This window comes from Apodemus sylvaticus, chromosome 1 (assembly GCF_947179515.1).
Source record: "Apodemus sylvaticus chromosome 1, mApoSyl1.1, whole genome shotgun sequence".
Lineage (NCBI taxonomy): Eukaryota > Metazoa > Chordata > Mammalia > Rodentia > Muridae > Apodemus > Apodemus sylvaticus.
The window spans coordinates 74,827,343-74,852,070 of NC_067472.1; the positions used below are offsets into that span (position 1 = coordinate 74,827,343).

The following is a 24,728-nucleotide window of genomic DNA, read 5'->3' on the forward strand; positions in this document are numbered from 1 at the left end:
CTGGCCACTTAACCCAGTATGTGCTATTTCCAGCTCCTGGCTACTAGGAATGAAGCCACTGCAAGTATCCATGTGAGGTTTTGGTTTTGGTGTGAACATAATTATGCACATCTTTAGGATAAATGACTAGCAGAGTACTGAAGAGTAATTGCAAACTTACTCAAAATTGGCAAGAAGGAAACCGGCATACCAATTTGTTTTTTGGGTGGCTAAACTGTTTTACTATGTCTCCATAAGCAATGGAATGGGTGAGAGGTACAAGCATCTCTGCTCAGGTAAATTTCATTGGGTCCTTAATTCAAAATTTTTTTCTGCTGGCTATAGACGGTGACTATAGTTCCTAGTGCCCACTAGTATACAGTTCGTCTTTTGGTGAAATGTCTTTATAAATTCTGTCTACTTTAAAAGGACTTTTTGATGTGTTAATTATTGTGTGTTGAGAGTTCTTTCTGTAGTTAACAGTCCTTTGTTGGATAAGTAGCTTATAAACTTTTCTTCTATTTATCTCTTCTATTCATCCTCTAAAAGAGGGTCTTTTATTTTATTTATTTATTTAAAGATTTATTTAATGTATAGAAGTATACTGTCTCTGTCTTTGGACACACCAGAAGAGGGCATCAAATCTCATTACAGATGGTTGAGAGCCCCCATGTGGTTGCTAGGAATTGAACTCAGGACATCTAGGGGAGCAGTCACTGCTCTTAACCGCTAAGCCATCTCTCCAGCCCATGAACAGGGTCTTTTACAAAACAAGCATTTGAAATACTGATGATGTGCCATTATCAGTCTTCTCCTTTTATGAACAATGTATCTGATGTCGAGTCTAAGAGCTCTTTGCCTGGGGACTGGAGAGATGGCTCAGCGGTTAAGAGCACTGACTGCTCTTCTAAAGGTCCTGAGTTCAAATCCCAGTAACCACATGGTAGCTCACAACCATCTGTAATGATATCTGATGCCCTCTTCTGGAATGTCTGAAGACAGCGTCAGTGTACTTACACATAATAAATAAATCTTTAAAAAAAAAAAAAAAAGCCGGGCAGTGGTGGTGCATGCCCACTCTGGGAGGCAGAGGGCGGCGGATTTCTGAGTTTGAGGCCAGCCTGGTCTACAGAGTGAGTTCCAGTACAGCCAGGGCTATACAGAGAAACCCTTTCTCCAACAAACAAACAAACAAACAAAAATAAATAAAGAGTTCTTTGCCTATTTGCCTAACCTTTGTAGGATTTAAAGTTAAGTGACTATTCATAACCACGCCCAAGACTTCCTGGTTATTTACAGCACCTACATGCTACTATTTCATATGTAACTCACTTAAAGTTTTAGGAACTCAAAGAACAATTAAGTCTCAACTGTCAGTTATATCACAAGGAATTCTCAACCTGTAATACCTTTAAACAGATCAACACTAATTCAACTTAATGTTTACCTAACATATTTTAAGTAAACCATCTCAACGAAATTTAACATTTTCTTGAATCTGTATTGTCGAAATGTTACTTTGTAATTTGCATTGCAATAAAATAGTAGCATTCTTTGAGATGTTTTAAAATGGCAGCTTCTGTAGAACCTAATCTCATCACACCAGTCAGTGTCTTACCAACAGCCAATGTAAGCCACTGGATGGAGAAGAACTCAGCCCAGCTACTTACCAATCACAAGTTTAGGAGGCTAAAGTCACTCCTCTTAGAAAAAGCAATCCTCCCTCACCCTTCTCTTTTTCCTTAATTTTTTAAAATCTAACTTTGGCAAAATAATAATAAAATAAAAATAAAACAAAAATAAAAAAAACCTACAAACTATACCCAGAGCAGAGATTATTAAAAACCCTTTGTCAAACATAGAAAAATATACTCAATGTAATTTATTTATGTATGAGATTTCTTCCCACAATCACACTCCTATGGCAAATGGCTTGCAAAGAGACGGTGTATGCTACAATGTTAAAGGTCCACAGAGCATCCGAGTCTGTTAAGATCAAAAATACACAGAAGCAGTGAGCAAGCATATCTAACACTGGCAACAGCCATCACTTCAAATTCTTGGTTTCACAACTAATAATAATTGAATTTGTATTAAAAGTGCATTTTCTCAGGCCGGAGAGATGGCTCAGTGATTAAGGGCACTGACTGCTCTTCCAGAGGCCCTGAGTTCAATTCCCAGAAACCGCAGGGTAGCTCACAACCATCTGTAATGGGATTCCATACCCTTTTCCGGTGTGTCTGAAGACAGCTACAGTGTAGTCAAATTAATATAAATAAATAAATAAATAAATAAATAAATCTTGGACTGGAGAGATAGCTCAAAGATTAAAAGCACTGCTCTTTAACAAGTCCTGAGTTCAATTTCCAGCAACCACATGGTGGCTCACAACCATCTATAATGAGATCTGGTGACCTCTTCTGGCCTGCAGGCATACATACAGGCAGAATGCTATATACATAATAAATAAATCTTAAAAATAAATAAATATTTTTTTAAGGTACATTTTCTCAATAGCAATATAAGAAAGTTAAGACCATATATAAAAGTTTCAAGTTCATTTTTGAAGTTCACATTAGGATACAATTTAGCCAAGGTCACAGTCCTCAGGTTGCAGGGAAAAAACAACACACACACAAACACACACACACATATTTGCTGACTCTAATCTAGCAACTTTACTTACAAGAATTAATTTATCTTGGTGTATACCTGTAACCTCAGCTGCCCAGGAAGCTAAGGCAGGAGGAGCTAAGGTTCAAGGCTTTTCTGGGTTACAAAGTAGATTCAAAGAAAACTTGTGCCACTCTTTTAGATGCTGTCATAAACAAAAAAAAATTTAAAAGCTAAGATATAGTTCAGTTGGCAGGGCTCTTGCGTAGTATGTATAGCCCCCTAGAGGTAATCTCCAAAGTTTAAAATATAAGATGTTCATTACAACATTGTTAAATAAAGGAAAAGAAAAACTCTCCATCTGTTTACTAATAAAGGTTTGTAAATCAGGGCAGAACTCTGCAGTGAGACAAGTGAGACAGAGTAACTTCTAAAGACTGATGTGAGATGTGCTACAAAGTCTGACATGTAACACCCAAATCCACTTCTGCAAGGAGAATACAAAGAACTCAAAGGAACAAATGTTTATCTGTATGACTTCCAATCTTTTTTATAATCAACGTACAAAAGTTTGTAAAACATTCTCTAATAGGAAACCAAATTAAAAGCTTCTGTAGAGTATAACTATTGAGTGAACTCAGCAAAGGCACTCTATTTCAGCTTGGATGAGAACAAGAGCATCGGTGTGCAGCCCTGAGACCTCCACAGAGCAGGAGCACAGACTCCTTACCTGCGTTGGTGTGATGATGGGCACACCACCAACAATGTCAGTTCTGTATGACACTTGTTTCTTGCCACAGTCACCTTGGCGACTCAGGTTGTCAGAGGCCGGCTGTGTGTCTGACTGCTTTGGTACCTGGAAGAGTGAGATAGATTACTCAATAAAAAGTGCAATAAAAAGTGTATTTGCAACCCTCCCCATCAGCAGAGGACTTTCACCTAGTTTTAGATAACTGACATATAATCATCTATTTATAGTATTTTAACCCAAGCACTCAGCTTGTCCTGGTCTCACAGCATCACCACTGCCGGGCCTGTGCAGTCACCACTCATACCCTTCTTCCTCCCTGGCCAACTCTCAGCAGCTTAAGAAGGAGCAGGCACTTGGAGGCAGCAGGCAACACCGGTTGAGATCCCTGCTGTACTACATTCTAGACAAATTTATACAATAAAATGAAATAAAACACTCTCAGCATCCATTACATACTGAACATGATTTAAAGGGTATTTTATTCAGGTGTCCTCACAGTTTTTCAGAATCATTATCAACAATATGAACAACAACTACAAACGTAATGGTATAAAAACATTTAGGTTAAAATTAAATCATCTGCCCATCACCTGTGAACTATAGAGAAACTACTAATACTGCAGTCACAGGCCCTATATGTACTAATGTGAATCCATCCAAGGCAGGTATGTACATTAAGACATTACCCAGGAACATCACAGAAACTGTAGATTGTCGGCTCCATCCCCAGAACAAGTCTATAAAACATCTCCCTCAAGCTGCAGTTTGAGCAGGAAGAGGTGCTTTTGAGGGGCTGTATTTCACAAACTCTGTCCACACTGCGTTGTCAGTGCATATAACACTATGCTTGCCGGGTCTGGAAACGAGCTGGCATACAATAGACACTTTTATTTACAAAGGAGCTTTCTTCAGAGTACTGAATAAGCACAGGCTGTGCTAAGAAGATCTCAATCCACACACTAGGAGCCTAGCTGTTCCTGGGTAAGAATGGCTTATATCTCAGGTAATGTCATTGTCTCCCACTGCTTGCCCTGCAGGCTTTCCTCAGGCCCTGGCAGCCCTCTTTAGCATCAAATGCATACTTCCAGTACAATGTTAATCACACTAGTGGAAAGAGAAAAAGAGACACAAGGAGAAAGAAAGTGAAAAGATGAGAAAGCGGTGAATCTCGAATGCCTGTGGAATCCTCTGCAGCCATATTCTATGTGCCTCCTAATAGTAGACAAAGTGTTGGCTAGAATTAAGATACCACACACTACAACAACTTGCAGATGAAATCTAGTACATTTTCTAGAATCACACAATTTATTTCAGTCATTTTACAAAGTGTGGTCCTGTTAACTCACTGAAACCCGCAAACCACAATGCTAAGGGAATCTGAGGCAGAGTTCATCTGTCCAGCAGATGACCTAAGACTGGTGATCTGTGGTGACCTGCAAAGGAGCAGCCATAATCCTCCAGGTGAGGGTTCTGCTACTCCTAAGGATTTCTGAAAAGTACTTAATACAAACAAAACAGGTCATGCTAAAAATTCTTTCCTGTGCAACTGGCCCTCTGCTGACAGCCCTCTAATGAAGTCTAAGCAGAGCACAATTCCCAACACTTGAACTACAGTTTACCTTGTTCTCAAAGAATTCAGAAATAAAGTAGCTCCCTTAGAATTTACAAAAGCAACTCTGAATGAAAGTGAGTCAAATCCAAACACTAAGATAAAGAACCCCCACCCCACATGCAAATCAGCAAACTGAATGAGCATCAGAGGGCCCAATCCAAGGGCAGAGGACAGGCGGGCACCAAACAAGCTGCAGTCCCATTGCTTCTTCCCTGCTTCTTATGGGACTACTTCTTAGGAGGGATCTAAATGTGTTCTTAGCAGGCATTTACTGTGACCCTGAAAAGAATGTTCCAATATCAGACAAGAAAATAATGAGAAGGAAAACTGAGTAAAACAGACGCCAGCATTTATGACTAACATAAATAAAAAGCTACAGACCTCTTAAAAGTTACAGGGGAGTGAAATTCCACTCGGCAGGGATGAGAGCAGAGCTAAAGGACAGAACCAACCTAAAGCATTTGATGAATTCCTAGTTGGCAAGATCTGCAGTCTCTCCATCTGACCTGCCTGGCTAGCAAAGGCCTGGTTAACACTGCAGGGCAGCAAGGTCGTTCTTTAAATGAATATTCACCTTACTTGTCCCAGTTGTCATTTAAAAAAAAAATAACCGTAAGATTTCTGCTACAACTTTAAAAGACTAGTTTGCAAGTTAGAACTTATGGTGAAAAAAGACATTCTAGAAATAGTGGACTTCTGCTTAAGAAAAAACTATGGTCGTCTTCACCACTCTCTCCACCAGGAAGAGACCAGGAGCGACTACACTGACAGTACACTAACACATATTTGAAAGCCTGCTTCCAATTTTTACTTTTAAAACTCAAGTCAGTAAAAGTATCCTTCAAGATTATTTCTTTTAAGATTGACCTTTTATAACTTGTTTTAGGTACTGAGGAAAGAATCTACAATGTTACACAGCCTATAGCTGTGAAGGGCAGTGCAATATGTCAGGACACTGCTACAAATGCACTCAACTCATCACCATGCTCGAACAATCCCTGAGCTGAAACCACACTCTGAAAAACAAACTGTAATTCTTAAACGTATAGATTACATAGTACTCAGCAAACCACTAAATTAGTTGATCGAAATGTCATTTGGAATGGTTCAAGAGGAAGGTAAACTACACGTGTACTAAAATGGGGAATGTTAATTTTTCAAAGATCCTAGACGTAGTAAATTATTGTCCATTTAAATATGAAATTAGACATTGCACTCCAATATACTTAATGTGCAAAATGCCTACCTATAAAGTCTAAACTGGTAGAAATTTTATTCTAAAGAATATAACAAAATACCTATTTTTTAAAAATTGTATGTGGAGCCGGGCGGTGGTGGCGCATGCCTGTAGTCCCAGCACTCTGGGAGGCAGAGGCAGGCGGATTTCTAAATTCGAGGCCAGCCTGGTCTACAGAGTGAGTTCCTGGACAGCCAGGGCTATACAGAGAAACCCTGTCTCAAAAAAACCAAATCAAAAAAAAAAAAATTGAGTGTGTATGGGTATTTTGACTACATGTCTGTACCACCTGAATGCCTTGTAGCTGCAGACCAGAAGATAGTAGCATTGTATGCATCCCCTAAACTGAAGTTACAGATGAGCAGTCATGTGGCTATAGGAAACCAAACCCAGGTTCTCTGTGAGAGCAGCCAGTGCTCTTAACCACTGAGTCATCTCTCCAGCGCCAACAAAACATAGCTTATTAAAGCCTGGGATTCTCTCATTCTCCTGTTTGCCTAGCATTGGCTCCAGTCAATGACCAGTCCTATATTCACATCACTTACTTCACTGATATTTCTGTACCCCACTTGTATTTATACTTTTCTAAATATGAACTATAAAATCATGAAAATCATTATCAAGATTCATCTAAAAACAGTAAAAATGTCACATAAAATAAAGCTGCAAGATCACAAGAGTTAATTAAAGGTTATACCTTAAACATTGCTAGTTTCTCCTTTGTGCTGAAAATTTTGCAATGGCAAATGAAAACCTTAGTTCCACAAATGAATGAAGTAACAATTCAAGCATTCCAACTTGGTAAAATGCTGAGTCTGTTCATTCTACTTTTCTTCAAATAGTTCTGCTTATTACTGTAAACTGTGAAAAATGAATTCAGAAAAGTACTACATACAGTCTTCATAAAGACAACTTCTGGGTAGGGAATATTTATTGGAGCTCAAAATGATCAACGAAAACCTTGTAAGAACATAAACTTCTGAATCTGTTCAAAATATTGCTTTCCTGAAACTGCACAAGCCCCAAAATAACTTCTGCTTCACGTACAGATCAGATGTGGTGTGTGGGTGTTTTCTGTCATGTGGTAACAAGCTGTTCTGGTGCAATACAAAAAAATGTGACCTAACTGAGAACAGCCTTGGCTGGCTATCTCAGCTCTGCTGCAGTGTGGCATGAACATGGACTCATTCACTTTAGATGAGGACATCATGGATTGATTTTCAGGGCACATGCTCTTTGGCTATGAGTAGATAAGGACAGTAAATGACAGCACTGGGTGAGAACAGCCCCAGCAGGAGGAGCCCCCCCTAGCCTTCCAGGCGGTCTGCTCTGTAAGGAGGGAAGGTGCAGAGAGGCAGTCCATGTGCACTGCACTTGCTCAGAGAAGCTTCGCTGACTTTAAGAAGGGGTTCTTTGTGCATTTCACAGCAGACTCAGGGTCCAGGGACCAATAAACTGCCTAGGTTCTAGACCCACAGCTCACCTTTTTGGAAAGCTAAGAGAAAACTTCCATCTGAAGCCTGCCTGCTGGCACAGTCTAAGTAATCAGTAAGTACTGGTGATCATTTTTAACAGCAGTTACTGTAGCATCAGCAGGAAGGAAGATCAGCAGGCCCTGGAACTCCAGGGGAAAAGGCAGAGGAGAGAAGGAGTTTAGAGCCTCAGCATCACTAGAACTTCACACAGGCAGGACCCTCTGGTTACCACAGCCCTTCAGACTCATTCTCTATACTTGAACCTTCCCTAGTCCACATCCTACTTTCTCCTTTGCCAGTCATGGATTAGAAATGAAGAATGTTTATGCCATCCTTGTAATAGGTGGCCAAAGCCTCTTATCCTACTCTAGATGCAAAACAAAAGCACAATCACACGCAGAGCAATGTGGATCCTCCCTAGGGACACAAGTGAATGCCATTCAAAGGCCCTAAGTCCCCACACACTAGAAAATGGCTCATCTTTTAAACCAAGCTTGAATATGCAACCTGTTGGTAAGCTGAGGACATTAGGCACATTTTTATAATGTAAACATTACTTCTATAAAGGAAAGTTTTTCAAAAAAAATATATACTTACTGTAATTTTTATAGCTTTGTTCAAGACATTTACCCACTCCACTAAGTCCTGCTGATCATTAGCTTGTAGAAAGTATTTTCTCATTCCTGCATTCATAACTGTCAAAAAAGTATATGAAATATTATATTTGTTACCTCTAAATTCTGTTTAGAACATCTGTAAAAGTTTTACTCCAACTCTTGGATTTTACAAAATATAAAACACTGTTTTCATCGCTAAGTTACACAGGCAAAAGTCTTTTACAGCCAGTCTTCACTAAACAAGTATACTGCTAACTAATGAGTCAGTCCTTCAAGGATGCACACTTCAGGTAACACAGGCTATTGCAATGAAATATCACTTAGGATTCCTTCACACTTCGGCCAGTATTTCTGAGGAATAATTTTCTTCCTACAGACTTACTGAGTCACAGAGAATTAACATTTAAAAATTTTGTTTTGGGGGGACTAGAAAGATGGCTCAGCAGTTAAGAGCACTGGCTATACTTCCAGGGGACCAGGCTTTAATTCTCAGCACCCACTTGACAGCTCACAACTGTCTGATCCTCCTGTTCCAGGGGATCCACTATATTCTAGTCTCTGAGCACTGCATATAAATGGTACACAGACATACATGCCAGGAAAAATACCCATACTAATAAAATAGTTTTTAATGTTTAAAGTTATTAAAACATAACTTTAAATTTTTCTTTTTATGATGGTTCATGCTTTTAATCCCAGCACTCAGGAGGCAGAGGCAGGTGGATCTCTGTGACTTTGAGGACAGCTTGGTCTGCAAAGCAAGTTCCAGGACAGCCAAGGCTGATGCAGAGAGTAACCCTGTCTCGGGGAAAAAACAAAAACAAAAGCAAAACCTGAATCCCTATACAGAAGAAGCGTCTTTCCAATTGTGTACACAGGTTTCTAATACCTCTCATCTGTATCGTTATTAGCGTCTGTGCTAAATATACATCCTGGCTTTACAGTCTTAAAGCTGAGTTTAAACCTTTATTTCATAGCTTCCTGGTAGCAGCTCCTCCAGATCTAAGGCTTTGTCTTATGTCTTTGCTCCTATCTCCTAGCCCCAGAAGGAAGCATTTCAGGCTGCCTCCCATGTGTGAGTCACTGCAACATCTAACCACCTGCAATAATTACCTTGGGACTGAGAAATGCCTCAAATGGTGTTTCTATTCAACAGACCCTCATTATACAGCACTCTATTTGTGACCTAATTAGCTGCCAATTAGTAGATAACCAGACCTCATTTGAATTTAAATTTAAGTTGTGTGTGTGTGTGTGTGTGTGTGTGTGTGTGTGTGTGAGAGAGAGAGAGAGAGAGAGAGAGAGAGAGAGAGAGAGAGAGAGAGCTGTATTTGCTCCACTGGTTTTGTATATTCTTTTGCTCACTTCTCTTGAGCTGTAATTTACTGATCTGCAGGAGAGTTTCTACTGATTGCTTTATCACAAGCACTTTCCCTGTCTGTCAGGAATTCTCACTTTGATTTGGTATCTTTGATAAAACAAATATTCTATCAGTTTTCCCTTTAATCTTATAGATTTCATATATTTGAAAACCTCCATAACTTAGGCTTATAAACATCTTTATGTTTTAGCCTCTAAAACAGTTTTAGCCCAAAAATAATATCTGTATTCAATTTTAAATACACTTGGAGCTTTTCCACATGCGCGCGTGCGTGTGCACACACTCACACACACACACACACACACACTCACACACACACCAAACCAAACCAAACTAAAAAAGCAACAACAAAAATATATAAAACAACCCTTTTTTCTTTTGAGATACAGTCTCATTCTGTATCCTTGGCTGGCCTACATCCTCAATATGCAGACCAGGCTAGCCTCAAATTCATAGAGATCCACCAGGCTCTGCCTTCCAAATTCTAGGATTAAAGGCACACTTTTTATGAAATACACAAATAGCCCCTTGGGGCCTGAGACTATCTACTTCATGAAACACATCTGCAAACAGCTGTCTACAAGCCATAAGGGGCTCTTCAATCACATCTATTTATATCATATGCATTTGTATAGAAAATCAAATACTACAATATGAGCCAAGGCATATTGAATAGCCACAATATTGAAATTGTCCAAATATCAACTCCCAAGGCCAGGTGCCATAGCAAACACTTTTAATCCCAGAACTCTGGGAGGCAAAGGCAGGCCAGTATCTGTGAGTCCAAGGCCAGCCTGGTCAACACTGTGAGTTCTAGGACAGCCAGAACTACAGAGTGAGGGAGGACCCTGTCTCAAAACCAAATGAAAACAAAAAACTTTGAAGAGTCTCCACCACAACACTGAATAACTAATATACTAGCACTCAGATGAATATGACTAAGAGAAGATGAATATGACTAAGAAATAAAAACCCTCAAGGGAAAAGCCAAATTATTTTTCAAATACACAAGACTTTGGAACTGTGCATGAGAGCGAGGCACTCTAATCAGAGTTCCCTGACTAAGCTTAGGGTCGCAAGGAAGAAGTCAAAGTACACTCCATGAAGTGCCACAGAAAAATTCATCTGAAAAAAAAAAAAAAAACCCTGTCAATTGAACTTTTATACTAATGGAAAATTAAAAAAAAAATGTGTGTGTGTGTGTGTGTGTGTGTGTGTGTGTGTGTCAGTACAACTAGGAACTCCCAAGGACACTGGTCTATCAACAGCTGCTTTTGTTAACTTCAGCAGTCCAGAATGCTTTCAAAACTTCTCCAAAATATTGTTTGAAGCCATTTACAACTGTCTGTAACTCCAGTCCCAGGGAAATCTGACAAGCACCATCAGGCACACACCTGGTGCCCAGACATACATGCAAGGAAAGCACTCACAAACACAAAATAGTAAGCTTAAAAAAAATAATCTAGCCGGGCGGTAGTGGTGCATGCCTGTAATCCCAGTTGGAGGCCAGCCTGATCTACAGAGTGAGTTCCAGGACAGCCAGGGCTATACAGAGAAACCCTGTCTCGAAAAAAACCAAATCCAAAAACCCTAAAAACCAAAAAATAAAAATAAATAAATAAATAAATAAAAATAAATCTAATAATGTACTACAACAGCTGGCACAAAGCAAATACACATACTTCTAATGAGAAATATTTATATAAGGGTCTTTTTAAGGAAAAAAAGAGGCTAATATAACTAACTTAAAAATCTCCTTGCAGTCTGAGATACAGCTCAAAGTTGGCTAACCATGCACAGGCTCTGGATTGCATCTCTATCGCCCAATACTAAAAACTAAAACAAACAAAAACCTGCCACTCTTGGCATAACTTGTGGTTTGAGTAAAATCTCACATGCTTTTATTAAATGACAAGAGCGCAGACATCTGCTACAAACTAAGAAGCCAGGAATCAATCAGCACAGCTTATAGCTTATACAGGGCTGCAGAACAGTCTAGTCTGAGCCCTGATCTCATCGATGATGCCTTTCCCAGAGAGACAGCGACAGTGTAAAGAAATGGACACAATATTCCTCTCTATCACCATCTTCAGATTTCCAAAGAGCATGAATTACTGGAAAGAGGTGTGTATGAAATGCAGGAAATACGGCAGACCAGGAGAGGACGAGAAAGCCTTGACTACTACAAACACAAAGCCAGAACCGCTCCAAGCTGCCAAGCTGTTTAAGCAAGAGTTTCATGTTATCAAGTGGCTGTGGCTCAAGTATGGCCATATCAGGTCCTTTCTCACTTCCCCGGTTTTCTCTTCCTCTATTAATTAATCAATTAATTTTTGAGAAAGTGGCTCAGTATGTAATCCAGACTGGCCTGGGGCCTGCCATCCTCCTGAATGCTGAGACTGGAGGTTTCTAAGTGAGATTGCCACACAGCTTTCTCTATTACCACTTTTAACTTCTGCTGATTCCACTTTTTTTCCTTTTTTAAAAATTTTTTTCTCCTGAGTTTTACATTACTTGTTTCTTTTTCTGTCTGATAACTCTCCTCAAATACTAAGTAATCTGGCCTGTCTGTTACTGTCTTAAAGGAGGACTAAAAGGCTGGCTGTACCCTCTTAGGTTGCACCCTTGCACAGCTCGCTCACTATCAGCAAGCTCTCCTAGTGGAAATATCCAGATGTCAGCATCATTCCTCAGTTCTTGAGGATAGGCAGGCTCTACCCAAAGATCGCTGGCAGCAGCTGGCTGCAGGTTCCCTGGAGCTGCAGGGACAGGGCTGCATTCAGTATTCAGATTCTCTTTAATCCTCCTTTCCAGTTTCATCCCTCATTCCTTGCCTTCTCTGGGATTAGTGTTAGTTTCTATTTCTGGAGACACCACACATCCCATTCCCTGCTGGGCTGGGGGAAGGGTGGCTGCCCACAGGAGCCAGATTGGAGCCAGAGACTAGAGGCTGTTTTGTTGTTACTGTTCTTCTAAAGACATCCAAACAAAGAACCTGTTCTTAGTACCCCCCAACTTCCCCCTTCTGTAGCTTCCCTCATTCCCCAAACAAGCACCATTACCTAAGCCTATTAAAGAAAGGTGGGACAGGACACCAAATGGTTAGCTCTTCACTGGTCTTTCTCTGCTCTGCAAACTTAGCTACCATTCTCCCAGTCGCTTCCATATTTATTACCGGGGATCACCTGCTCAAGTGCCCTCCCATTATCAAAGGTAAGGTTTGAATATTTCTCATTCCCACTGTTTCTGGGTAATTAGAGATATGCTGCCACTATCAATCAAACCATCACAGGGACTTAACAAGAAGTTCGTCTTAATCTTTGATTTCAACTAAAATCACTATTCTAACTGGGCCCAATGACTATGGATGTTGAGTTTATACTAGTCTCTCAAACTATCAAAGTTCTCTGTTAGTTGATGAGCCCTGATACCTTTCAATTACTAGGCTCTGAAACATTCTCCTATTTAATAACTGTAATTCTAATCTGCAGTGAATGTCTAACTTTTACAAGAGTTTCTTTGTAGGCCTCTTGAGCTGCTAACTTCAGTCTATTCATAACAGCTTCTCTTTTTGGATACATGTGGCTGCGATCAGATACTACTCTAAACATCAAACTGCAGGACAAAGTCACCCTTACACACTGAAAAGAGCAAAGAACTTAAACATTAACATTAACTCTCCCCTCAAAGTACCTTTTCCTTTAAACTTCAACGGTCCCTTTTTATACCAATTGGTCAATCTTAACTTCTGTCCCTTCCATCACTATATGTAGAGAGGGTAGCAATCTTGTTTGATGTACCACTGACTCTCTTAACACACTCTAAATTTCTCCACTTATTAAAGCGCATTAATTGTAAAAGCCAAGTGGTCTCGCTGTGCCAGGGAGTATGGCCATGCTCCCTGCTGCTCCATGTTTTAGTTACCTGCCTCACTGCAACAACAAAATATCTGAAAAAGCAATTTAAGGAAGGAAGGAAGGAGAGAGGGAGGGAAGGAGGGAGGGAAGAGGGAGGGAGGGAGGAAGGACTTTTTCTTTCGGGCTTCAGCCCCGGGTGATAACAGCCAATGGAAGGCATGGTAATGGGAAGAGGAGGTGGTGGGTCACACTGCATCTGCAGTCAAGAAGCAGAGAATGGCCAACTGGTGTGCTCTGCTCACTGCCTCTTCAAGACATGTAATAGACTACCCACATGAGGATGATCTTCCCACCTCTGTTACAGAGTTGTTTTCATGGTAGTTCTAAATTCCACCAACTTAACAATCAAGATTAAGCGTCACGCCCCAGGATCCTGTTGCACACTGTTTTCTCTTCTTTCCTGACCTCTTCTACTTTCAGGCCATTTTTACCTCTACTTTCCACATATATGAAAAACAAAACAAAGCACTACTTCTGGGCATATGCCTAAAAGAATAAAATCAGCATACAAAAGAGTCACCTGCAAACCATGTTAGTACTATTCATAATAGCCAGGAGATGGAATCTGCCTAAATGGCTGCCAAGTCTCCAAGTCTCTGTACATTTTTTTCTACTAGTCTTCTAGTTTCTCTCACCACCATCGGTTCCATCCCAGATTATGACCTTAAGTACAGTAGTTCAAAAGCCACATGACTCATCTAGCTGCTTAACTCCCATGCTCCTGCCAGTATCCTCACTCATTTCGGGAGCTCTCTACTTTCTTCCCTTTCTCAAAATAACAACCTGCACTGGTCATCACACCACGCCACACTGATGTCTGCTTCCAGTTCACACACCTCGTGCTCCCTTGTACACCTTTGCCCATCAGGTCTTATTTCTTCTCATGGCAACTGATCTGCAATTGACTTGGTGCCCGATGGGTGTCCTCCCTCTTTCACGGGAGCATCCCTGACTCTATGTCCCTCTATCTAGTGATGGCTGCAACAATGCTGATGGGATGGCAGCCACAGGCATTTTATGTTGTCAGTCCGCCAGCACCAACACTTCACATTCTCCCACAACCCAACGTGTCCTAGGCTTCAGTAAGCACCTACCTGTTCATCCATTTACCACCCTCAATGTCTCCTGCCTCCAGTTGTAAATATCTCCTGTCCTCACAAAAGACCAAGTCCACTGCATTATTTATGTGGTCAACAGAGAAAACAAGGCACAGAGCTAAAACCTACCTAAAATACTGCTGAAGAGAAGAGGGAGGAACTCTTGGCAGCCAGAGTCAAAGTTTCAGCCCTCACTTGGGATGATGGTTGAGAAGGAATTTCTCACAGACTTATTCATTAAGCCATAGGTTTATGTCTTGTGGCTATTGTCCTTTATAATATGATAAAAATTTTATCAGCCTAACAAAATTATAAGCAGGGTTGGCAAGACAGCTCAGCAAGTAAAGGCGCTGAGTCTGAGTTCAATCCCTTGAAGCCACCTGTGGTAATTGACTCCTAAATTATTCTCCACTGTCTACATCAGCACAGTGACACTTATGTGCATGCACACTCATACTCTCTCTCTCTCACACACACACACACTCACACACGCACACAAACATATTTTAAAAACAACTAAGAGGAGGTTGGTGGGATGATATCATTTAGAAAATAAAATAATGTAAACATGGCTACTTACCAAAACAAAACTCTGCCTTTGGCCTTAACTTAGTTGCATCGCTAACCTAGTAAGAAAAAGAGAACTGAGTTACTCCTCCGCACATTACAATATTCCATCTATAATACTATGCAATCTTCCACGTGCACAATTTCTCACTTTGCATACCAACCTGAAATTAAAATTTAAAAGCAACCTAAAGATAGCAAATTAGATACAGAATCTGGGTCCCAACTGCAATATAAGACAAATGATGCTTCCACATTTTCTTTGAATATATTTCTTTTCTCCAGGAAACGTGAAGAAGTTGAAAGCATATCAGCGGACATTATGTCCCACAAATACTATCTGTGTATGTCACCTGGCATGACCTACAACATGCCCTCAAAGAATACAGAAACTATGAATATTCATTCCCAAACCTAACATTTTTATGTTGGCAGCCAACAGTAAGCAAAGATGGTGAACTGTGCGCTTGTTTATCTGAAGTCCAAGACTCCAGAAGGCCTTAAGGTCTTTGAGAGGTCAACATGGCATTCCATCTCCACTGGCGCTGGGTCATTAAATGCAGAACAGCTCACCTCACAAGGTCAAACAACCAGCTGCACTACTTTAGTACTGTCCCTCTGAGTACGCAGCCTTCAGATCCCTATTGATTACCACTGCTGGGCTGTTTCCCTGTGACAGAACCCATATTTTATATTTCACAATGAATTCTAGTCTAAGTTCTGATGAATCCCAATGACTCACAGCCCAGTCATGACGAAGTTTGTTCTAGGAATAAACTGTAGGGAAAAACAGCATGCCTAAACTGGAACAATAAAACTGTACAATGCAAACTACAGTAAAAGCTGCAGACAGAGAGGAAAGAGAGGAACTGAACAAAAAAGTTACATTGTGACAGGATCAGTGAAGGAGAAACAGTGGCCACTCCCTGCCTGTTTCCCTGAGCTAACTAATACTTCATTTCAAGAACAATCTCCCATCTTAAAATACAAGGCAATATGAGTTATAGGTAGCATCGCATTCTCATCAGCTAATTTCAGCTAACTCTTTCCACATTACTCTGTTGCCAGTGAAAGCACCTGGCAATGTGCTTGCATCCTAGGGTACAAGGACTATGGCATCCAAGCCAAACTGGGGTCAGAGTTCAGTCTTACAGTGGAATCCTACTTCTCCCAGTAACCACCTCTCCAGGAGGCAGGTTGCCAGCTACTCTGAAAAACTTTTTCAATGTTTCAATTTACAGAAAATATGTGTTCGCTGGGCGTGGTGGCGCACACCTGTAATCTCAGCAGAGGCAGAGGCAGGTGGATTTCTGAGTTCAAGGCCAGCCTGGTCTACAGAGTGAGTTCCAGGACAGCCAGGGCTACACAGAGAAATCCTGTCTCAAAAAAACCAAAAACGTTTCCTAAAATTTAACAATTCAACTTAAGCTGAACTGTTTATTCTGTTTAAATATATAACTTATTACATATTTAGTCTAAGGAACAACAGAAATCTACTTTGGCAATGAGAACAAATGCCTGTAAAAAGATAGGTGTCTTAAATAGAGACACATCTGTAAATTGGTGTACTATTAAAGCAATCCATGCCTGTCACAAGACCACGGTATTAGCTCATCAATACTGAGTCACTATCATTAATAGCAGTACTACATGTGTTATTACCATCAACAATACTAAGTGTATCACTTCCATTTGAACCTCATATTTTAAGTTACCAAAAAATTGCTCATAGCTATTGTGTAAACAAAGTTACAGACACAGACAAACCCCCAAGGCTAACACCTCAGTAACTTAACCTTAACTTTACAAAACACTAAAAACAAACAGTTGTCATGCCCCACACCTTTAATCCCAGCACTTAAAAGGCAGAGGCAGCTCTATCTCTGAGAGTTCAAGGCCAGCTTAGAGTAAGCTCCAAGGCAGGTCAAGACTACTTAGAGACACCGGGTCTAAACAAAACAAACAAACAAATACATAAACATATACAAGTAAGTAAATAAGTAAATATATGAGCCAGTCCAGAAATGGCTTTTATCCCAGCACTCTAGAGGCAGAGGTAAGTGGATCCCTGAATCAAGGCTAGACTAGTCTACATTGTGAGTTCCAATGAGACTAATAGAAAAGAAACTGGGGAAGAGCCTTGAGCACATGGGCACAGGGGAAAATTTCCTGAACAGAACACCAATAGCTTATGCTCTAAGATCAAGAATTGACAAATGGAACCTCATAAAATTACAAAGTTTTGTAAGGCAAAGTGTAAGACACTGTCAAAAGGACAAAAAACCGGCAACCAACAAATTGGGAAAATATCTTTACCAACCCTACATCCGACAGAGGGCTAATATCCAAGAAATACAAAGAACTCAAGAAGGTAGACTCCAGAGAGCCAAATAACCCTATTAAAAAATGGGGTACAGAGCTAAACAAAGAATTTTCACTTGAGGAATATCGAATGCCTGAGAAGCACCTAAAGAAATGTTCAACATCCTTAGCCATCACAGAAATGCAAATCAAAACAACCCTGAGATTTCACCTCACACCAGTGAGAATGGCTAAGATCAAAAACTCAGGAAAAAACAGGTGCTGGAGAGGATGCAAAGAAAGAAGAACACTCCTCCACTGCTGGTGGGGTTGCAAGCTGGTACAACCACTCTGGAAATCAGTCTGGCAGTTCCTCAGAAAACTGGACATGATACTACTGGAGGACCCTGTTATACCACTCCTGAGCATATATACCCAGAGGATTCCCCAGCATGTAATAAGGACACATGCTCCACCATGTTCATAGCAGCCCTATTTATAATAGCCAGAAGCTGGAAAGAACCCAGATGTCCCTCAACAGAGGAATGGATACAGAAAATGTGGTATATTTACACTATGGAATACTACTCAGCTATTAAAAAAATAAATTCATGAAATTCTTATGCAAGTGGGTGGAAGTGGAGAATGTCACCCTGAGTGAGGTAACCCAATCACAAAAGAACACACATGGTATGCACTCACTGATAAGTGTGATATTAGCCCAGAAGCTCAAAATACCCAAGACACAATTTACATATCAAATGATGCCCAAGAAGGAAGGAGAGGCCCCTAGTCCTGGAAAGGCTCAGTGCAGCAGTGTAGGGGAATACCAGGATAGGAAACTGGGAAGGGGGTGATTGGGGAACAGGGGGAGGGAAGAGGGCTAATGGGACTTTCGGGGAGGGGGAGCCAGGAAAAGGGATATCATTTGAAATGTAAATTAAGAATATATTGAATAAAAAAAGCAAAGACAAACAAAAAAGCTATTAAACAAATAAATAATCCAAATTTTTGAAAATTAAAATTCAGTACTACAAAATCAATTTTAAGAAACATAAATTAGTAAATCGAAGTAAAAAGGAAAACCACCTTATCCCTTCAACATAAAGACAGTGCACATTTTCCTCAAAATCAAACACAGGAGCTGGAGAGACAGCTCAAGTTAAGAGCACTTGTGGCTCTTTCAGAGACCCCAGTCTCAGTTCCCAACACCTGTGTGCCAGGTGGCTCACAACCACCTAACTTCAGCCCCAGGGGACCGACCAATGCCCTTTTCTGGCCTTGGCAGGTACCCATATGCATAATATTTGTGCACATGCACAGGCGCACATACACAATAAAAGTAAAAATCTGAAAAATATATAAACAAAATGTCAGAGGCAATGGATTTTTAAAAGTTGGGAAAATGTTTAACAAGTAATATAAACTTAAAAACTCTTCCCCAGAACTTTCAAGACAGCATGTCAGTGACTTCTCTCCTGCTCTATTTATCATTTAGTTTTCAGACAACATCTTGGTAGGTAATGAAAGCTGGCCTCAAGTTCTCAATCCTGCCTCTACTTCCCTGACAGCTAGATTACAGGTCTGCAACTGACCTTAACAATTTCCCCTTTTTGAAGTTCATATACCAGATCATAAAAGCCAACATTACTTCTGTAAATTGCCACATCCTGTAACTTAAACTCATATTCCTTCCATTTTGTCAACTTAAAGAACTTCCTAACAACAGTAGCCAAGTGCTAACCTCAGCATGCCCAGATCCTGAGCATCACTGCTAAATGACAGAAAGGAGCTGCTCTGCTCTGTCCACACTCCTCTCTAGGGCAGAATTCACAGGAGACAGCAGCACAATGGCACAGTTAAGACTTTGTCTCAAATATCAAAGATCAACAAAAAAAATAATTTTTAAAATAATATATAAAGTCTACCTTTGAAATGTAGGTAAGTTTAATGGCTCCAACCCGTGATGATCCTGAAGGCAGGTTCTAAAAATAATTATTAAAATACAATTAATAACGAACATTATTGATTCATTTAATAATGATAATATAATGTACTAAAAATATTTGAAAAAATTTAAAATAACATTTTATAAATATAATTTATACAGTTTACAAATTTACTAGATCTGACATCAAGATAACACAGTAGGACTATGGGTGTGGCTTTGTGGTAGAGCACTTGCCTAGCACGTGTGAGGCCCCAGGTTCTAGCCCATGAAGGCAAAAAAGTGAAACAAAACAAAAAGATGTCAACTCGGATAAGCAGCTGAGTCTCACTCTGCTCTACTATAGTGTATCCTACAGCTAAAGAGCAGCTGTCTTTCTCATTGTAGCTAAACTAATTTATTTTTGTGTGTGAGCTTAAACGGATAACATCAGATTCTATTTATGAAAGCTATGAGAAAATATTTAGAGACACAAGCAATACAGTTTTAAGTTCTAAAAAATTGTTATTTTACACTGATCTAGTAAAATTTCTTTATCAAATATTTCTTTTAAAATATTGTTTTTTTGACTGCAGGCAGAAAGCAGATCAGAGCCTCACTCAGCCATCCTCAAAGACGCTCCCTCCTGCAGCAGATGGGAACAGACAGAGATCCACAGACAGATAGTGTGCAAAACATTCCAGGCGGTGGTGGTGCACGCCTGTAATCCTAGCACTTGGGAGGCAGAGGCAGGCGGATTTCTGAGTTCTAGGTCAGCCTGGTCTACAGAGTGGTTTCAGGACAGCCAGGGCTACACAGAGAAACCCTGTCTCGAAAAAAACAAATCCAAAAAAAACCCAAAAACAAAACAAAACAAACAAAAAAAAGATGTCTCCATCAAATCCCTCCTCCCAGGGCTCAAGAACTCAGTGGAAGAGGAGGCAGAATGAGTGTAAAAGTTGGGGGGGGCGGGGGGGAGGGATGAACAACACAACATTTAAACGGTGTAAGTGCTATACCAAAATCTACTTTAAATGTGTTTGTTTTTCAAAAATATTAACTGATTCTCTTTTTAATATTTTTTTCATATTTATTTTATTATTGTTTTGAGATAGTACTGCATGTAGCCCAGGCTGGTCTTAAACTCATTATGCAGCCAAGGATAGCAAAGATTCAGTTTTACCTATGAATCATGTCCCAGCTAAATACCCAAGACCATAAAAGACAACAATCTGATTCATATGTTGAGGAAAAGAAGGCAACATGAACTTTTGATTTCTGCTGCCCTGTTATTTCTCCCACTGACGCAGACCAAGTAAATGAAGATAATAAGCATGCAGTTGCTCAGCCAGGTAGCTGCCTCCTAAGGACAGTCCTCAGACTCAAGGATGAGGGAATAAAACAAAGTCATCAAGAAGGTCTATGTGGACACTGCCAGAACATGCCATTGCCAGCTAAAAAGCCTCACTATACAATGTGAGTACACAATTAATATAAACTGGATTAAAATATAACCCATCCCCTCAAATTTCAAAAATTGTCTGTAAATAAAGGGCTAAACCTACATGGTAGAGAGCCACAGGGTTAAATCAAGACTGGTGAAAAGACCCAAAGAACTGGATTTTAACTCATATAAAAGGAGTAATTGACAGTTACGAATATAATCTATGCTCTTTAGCAGTACTTATGTCTAAACTGAAGATGCTTTCCTTTATTAAGGAAGAGACTAAATTAATACTAAGATCCTTTGAAACCCCCAGACTTACATATAAATGAATATTTACACATTATCATATCAAAATACATACAGGTAATGAAAAATAGAAATTAGTTATAGTGATCTGCTTCTGGCCACGGGAAGCATGGTGACCTTTCTAAAGTTCCTGCTCTCTCCCAGGCTGTAGAACCAGCATACCAGGTAGGAAGGAAGCTGGCCAGACTCATCCGTCACTTTCCACATACTTCACTGTGACACATATCTCCATTTTTAGTTTTAGAACAATTTTCATTTGAAATAACAAGTTCCACCAACAGGAAGTTTTCAACTATTCAACAGATCATTTTTAACTTCAGGTCTCTCACTGATCTTAAAACATGGACTTTCATTTGTTTGCTGGTTTATTATTTACTTCTATTTCCTGGGGCAGTAGAGTGGGAGGGAGGGCCTGAACATCATGGCTCATGTGTGGAGGTCAGAGAACAAGCTTTGGGAATGTGTTCGTTCCTTTTACCACGTGGATTCCAGGAGTCAGCTCAGCTCCTCGGACCTGGCCTCAGTGCCTTTACTCACTGAGCTCTCCTCAGCCGGTAAAAGCAGGATTGTACTTTTCAGCTTCTTACACCTATCCCAGAGACTTACAAGGAAACAACAAAATTGAAAGTCCATTTCCATCACAGACTCATCACAATGACATTCAGTCACATGATGAAAGAACTACATCTGCCCAACAGTATCAATGTTTCAGTAATTCTTTCAATGGAAACACTCACAGTCCTAGGCAGAGCATCTCAAATCGGTGATTAGTCAAAACACTTTCTATTAGAAACAGTACTTGCCTCACATGAGGGAGAAAATATAAATTCAGAGATAAATTTTAATTTCAATCAAATAAGCTAATTTTATCCTCTGAAAATAAGAGTACAGGTCACAGGGAAGAAGGCTAAACCAGTAGAAAAAAACTAAATATGGACTGTGAAGAAGACAAATTTATCATCTACATCAAATACTGTGATAAATACAACTTCTTTATGCTGTTATAAGGAAAGCTTCAGTTTTTACAAACCTGTGGATTATCCATGTACCATACAAAGCTGTCTTCTCTGGTATCCAAGATGAAATACCGTCGAAGAAATTTCCCGCTGTTCTCATTTTCTTCAATGTCTAGAAAACCACAGATGCGATTCTGTCGATCCACATAAGGCATTTCTGGGCTTGAACATTACACTGTAAAATGACAACATTAACAGTAAGCTCCTAGAAAGAACAAATTCCTACGCAAACATCAAGATACAGTGCAGTCTATTCCACAAGCAAAGTCTCCACTTCAGGTGAGGCCAGTTACTAGGAGCTCATCCCAACGTCAGACCACCAGCACAAAGCCCTTAGGGCTAAAGCTTGCCACAAATGTACACTAAATCCAATGTCAAGCTGGTGAGGACAAAGAGCCTTTCTGCCCAGCTAAATAACTTACTTGATCTCCCCCTAAAATTAAACCAAGTGAACTAAAAATTAGCCATTCAAATTTTAATTTCCTCACAAATCAAGATGATCTGCTTTTTATTTCATGGTTTTAAAATTTTTAAAAGATTTATTTTTTGTTTGTTTGTTTAAGTCAAGGTTACACTATATACCCCCTGGCTGGGCTAAAACTCACTGTGTAGATCAGGCTAGCCTCTAACTCACAGAGATCCTCATGCTTCTGCCTCCCCAGTGCTACAATTAAAGTCATGCGCTGCCATGCCTGGCTGATTTGTTTTATTTTTAATTAGGGGTGTCTCTCTCTGTGTGTGTGTGTGTGTGTGTGTGTGTGTGTGTGTGTGTGTGTGTGTACACTTAGAGTGTGCACAAGCAAGTGTAGGTGCTAAGTTCAGCAGAGAGTGCCAGATCCCCTGGAGCTAGAGTTAGAAGAGGTTAGGAGCTGCCTAATAGGAGTGCTAGCATTCTAATTTGGGTCCTCTACAAGAACAGTAGCACTTAAACCTCTTAAACCATCTCTCCAATCCCCTACAGTATTTTTAAATTCACACAATAGCAAACATTTACTGACTAACACTGTATGCTAGCCTCTGTGGAAGATTCTCTTCTACGCATAATCTTAATCTTCAAAGTACTCCCATGAGTACACATCAGCATCTCCAGTTCTCAGAAGTCAACACTGACAAGATTTTATATAAATCTGATCAAGTTACTAGATTCTCCTATAGTCAACTACTAATTTACAAGAAACATAGAAGACCAAACAAAATACTGAACTGCATCACAAGAATCCAATCAGCAAAAGCCAAACTGGGAACAAAAGGACACACAACCAGTTTCTTCAGAAGGTAAAGAGGAGCTATAGATTTTACTTGTTATAGGGGCTCAGTAGTTAACAGCACTGGCCACCCCAGGGGACTAGGGTTCAATTGCCAGCACCCACATGAGACTGTAACTCCAGTTCCAGGGGATCTGATGCCCTCTTCAGCCTCTACTGTGCACTGCATACTCATACTGTACACTGTACACACATAGAAGCAAGCAAAACACTCACAAAAATAAAATAATAAATCTTTAAAAGCGGTACAGCACTAGCTCAGCACACATTCGCTGGGTTCTAGCACTACCAGTGCAAAAAATAAAGAAAAAGAAGCCACAAGCAGTGAGGGAACATAAGGTACACCTCTATCAGATAATTGATGTCTAAGAACAGAGTTAATTATTACAATTCAACAAGACAGCAGTTGCCGGGCAGTGGTGTTGCAGCCTTTAATCCCAGCACTTGGGAGGCAGAGGCAGGCGGATTTCTGAGTTTGAGACCAGCCTAGTCTACAGGGTGAGTTCAGGACAGCCAAGGCTACACAGAGAAACCCTGTCTCAAAAAACAAAAACAAAAACAAAAAAAACAAGACAGCAGTAAAATGGGCAAAAAGCTTAGCAGATCAACTGGCAAAGACATCATTATTCAAGAGGTAAGACAGATTTCTAAAGACAACTCTAAGATGTTCTGGATGCCTACTAGGATAGCCCAAACAAAACCAACAAACTAAGTAATACCTACTGTTGGGGATATGGAACAAGTGAACTTTTATATACACTGCTGGAGTGCAAAAGGGTTTACCAACTCTGAAAATCAAGTTAGCAACATCTTCTAATAATGGTTTTCTTTTGTGATTTTTTTTTTGTTTTGTTTTGTTTTTTTGTTTGTTTTTTACGGAGTTCTTCTGTATCATCCTGGCTGTCCTGGAATTCACTCTGTAGACCAGGCTGGTCTCAAACTCAAGATTTGCCTGCTTCCACTTCCTGAGTGGCTTCTAATAATGTTAAAAATACCCATACAGGGCTGGAGAGATGGCTCAGTGGTTAAGAGCACTGACTGCTCTTCCGAAGGTCCTGAGTTCAAATCCCAGCAACCACATGGTGGCTCACAACCATCTGAAAAGAGATCTGATGCCCTCTTCTGGAGTGTCTGAAGACAGCTACAGTGTACTTACATATAATAAATAAACCTTTAAAAAATATTTAAAAAAAAAATACCCATACAATACAAACCAGAAA

General features: G+C 40.0%; 1 protein-coding gene across 8 annotated transcripts in view; it reads right to left on the reverse strand.

Moving 5' to 3' along the window:
- The window catches only part of Plekha1 (pleckstrin homology domain containing A1), a 48,211-nt gene that overhangs the window by 14,050 nt on the left and 9,433 nt on the right, over nt 1-24,728 (reverse strand). For 7 of the 8 annotated variants that reach the window (XM_052197100.1, XM_052197089.1, XM_052197075.1 and 4 more), the window contains exons 2-6: nt 22,258-22,418; nt 19,476-19,532; nt 15,260-15,305; nt 8,265-8,362; nt 3,323-3,448 (exon numbers count right to left, since the gene is read on the reverse strand). In XM_052197100.1, the coding sequence (XP_052053060.1) occupies nt 3,323-3,448; nt 8,265-8,362; nt 15,260-15,305; nt 19,476-19,532; nt 22,258-22,398 (468 nt within the window). In that variant the 5' untranslated portion in view covers nt 22,399-22,418. Of the gene's footprint in view, nt 1-3,322; nt 3,449-8,264; nt 8,363-15,259; nt 15,306-19,475; nt 19,533-22,257; nt 22,419-24,728 lie in introns of those variants that run through there. The other variant, XM_052197130.1, reaches the window with a different exon arrangement.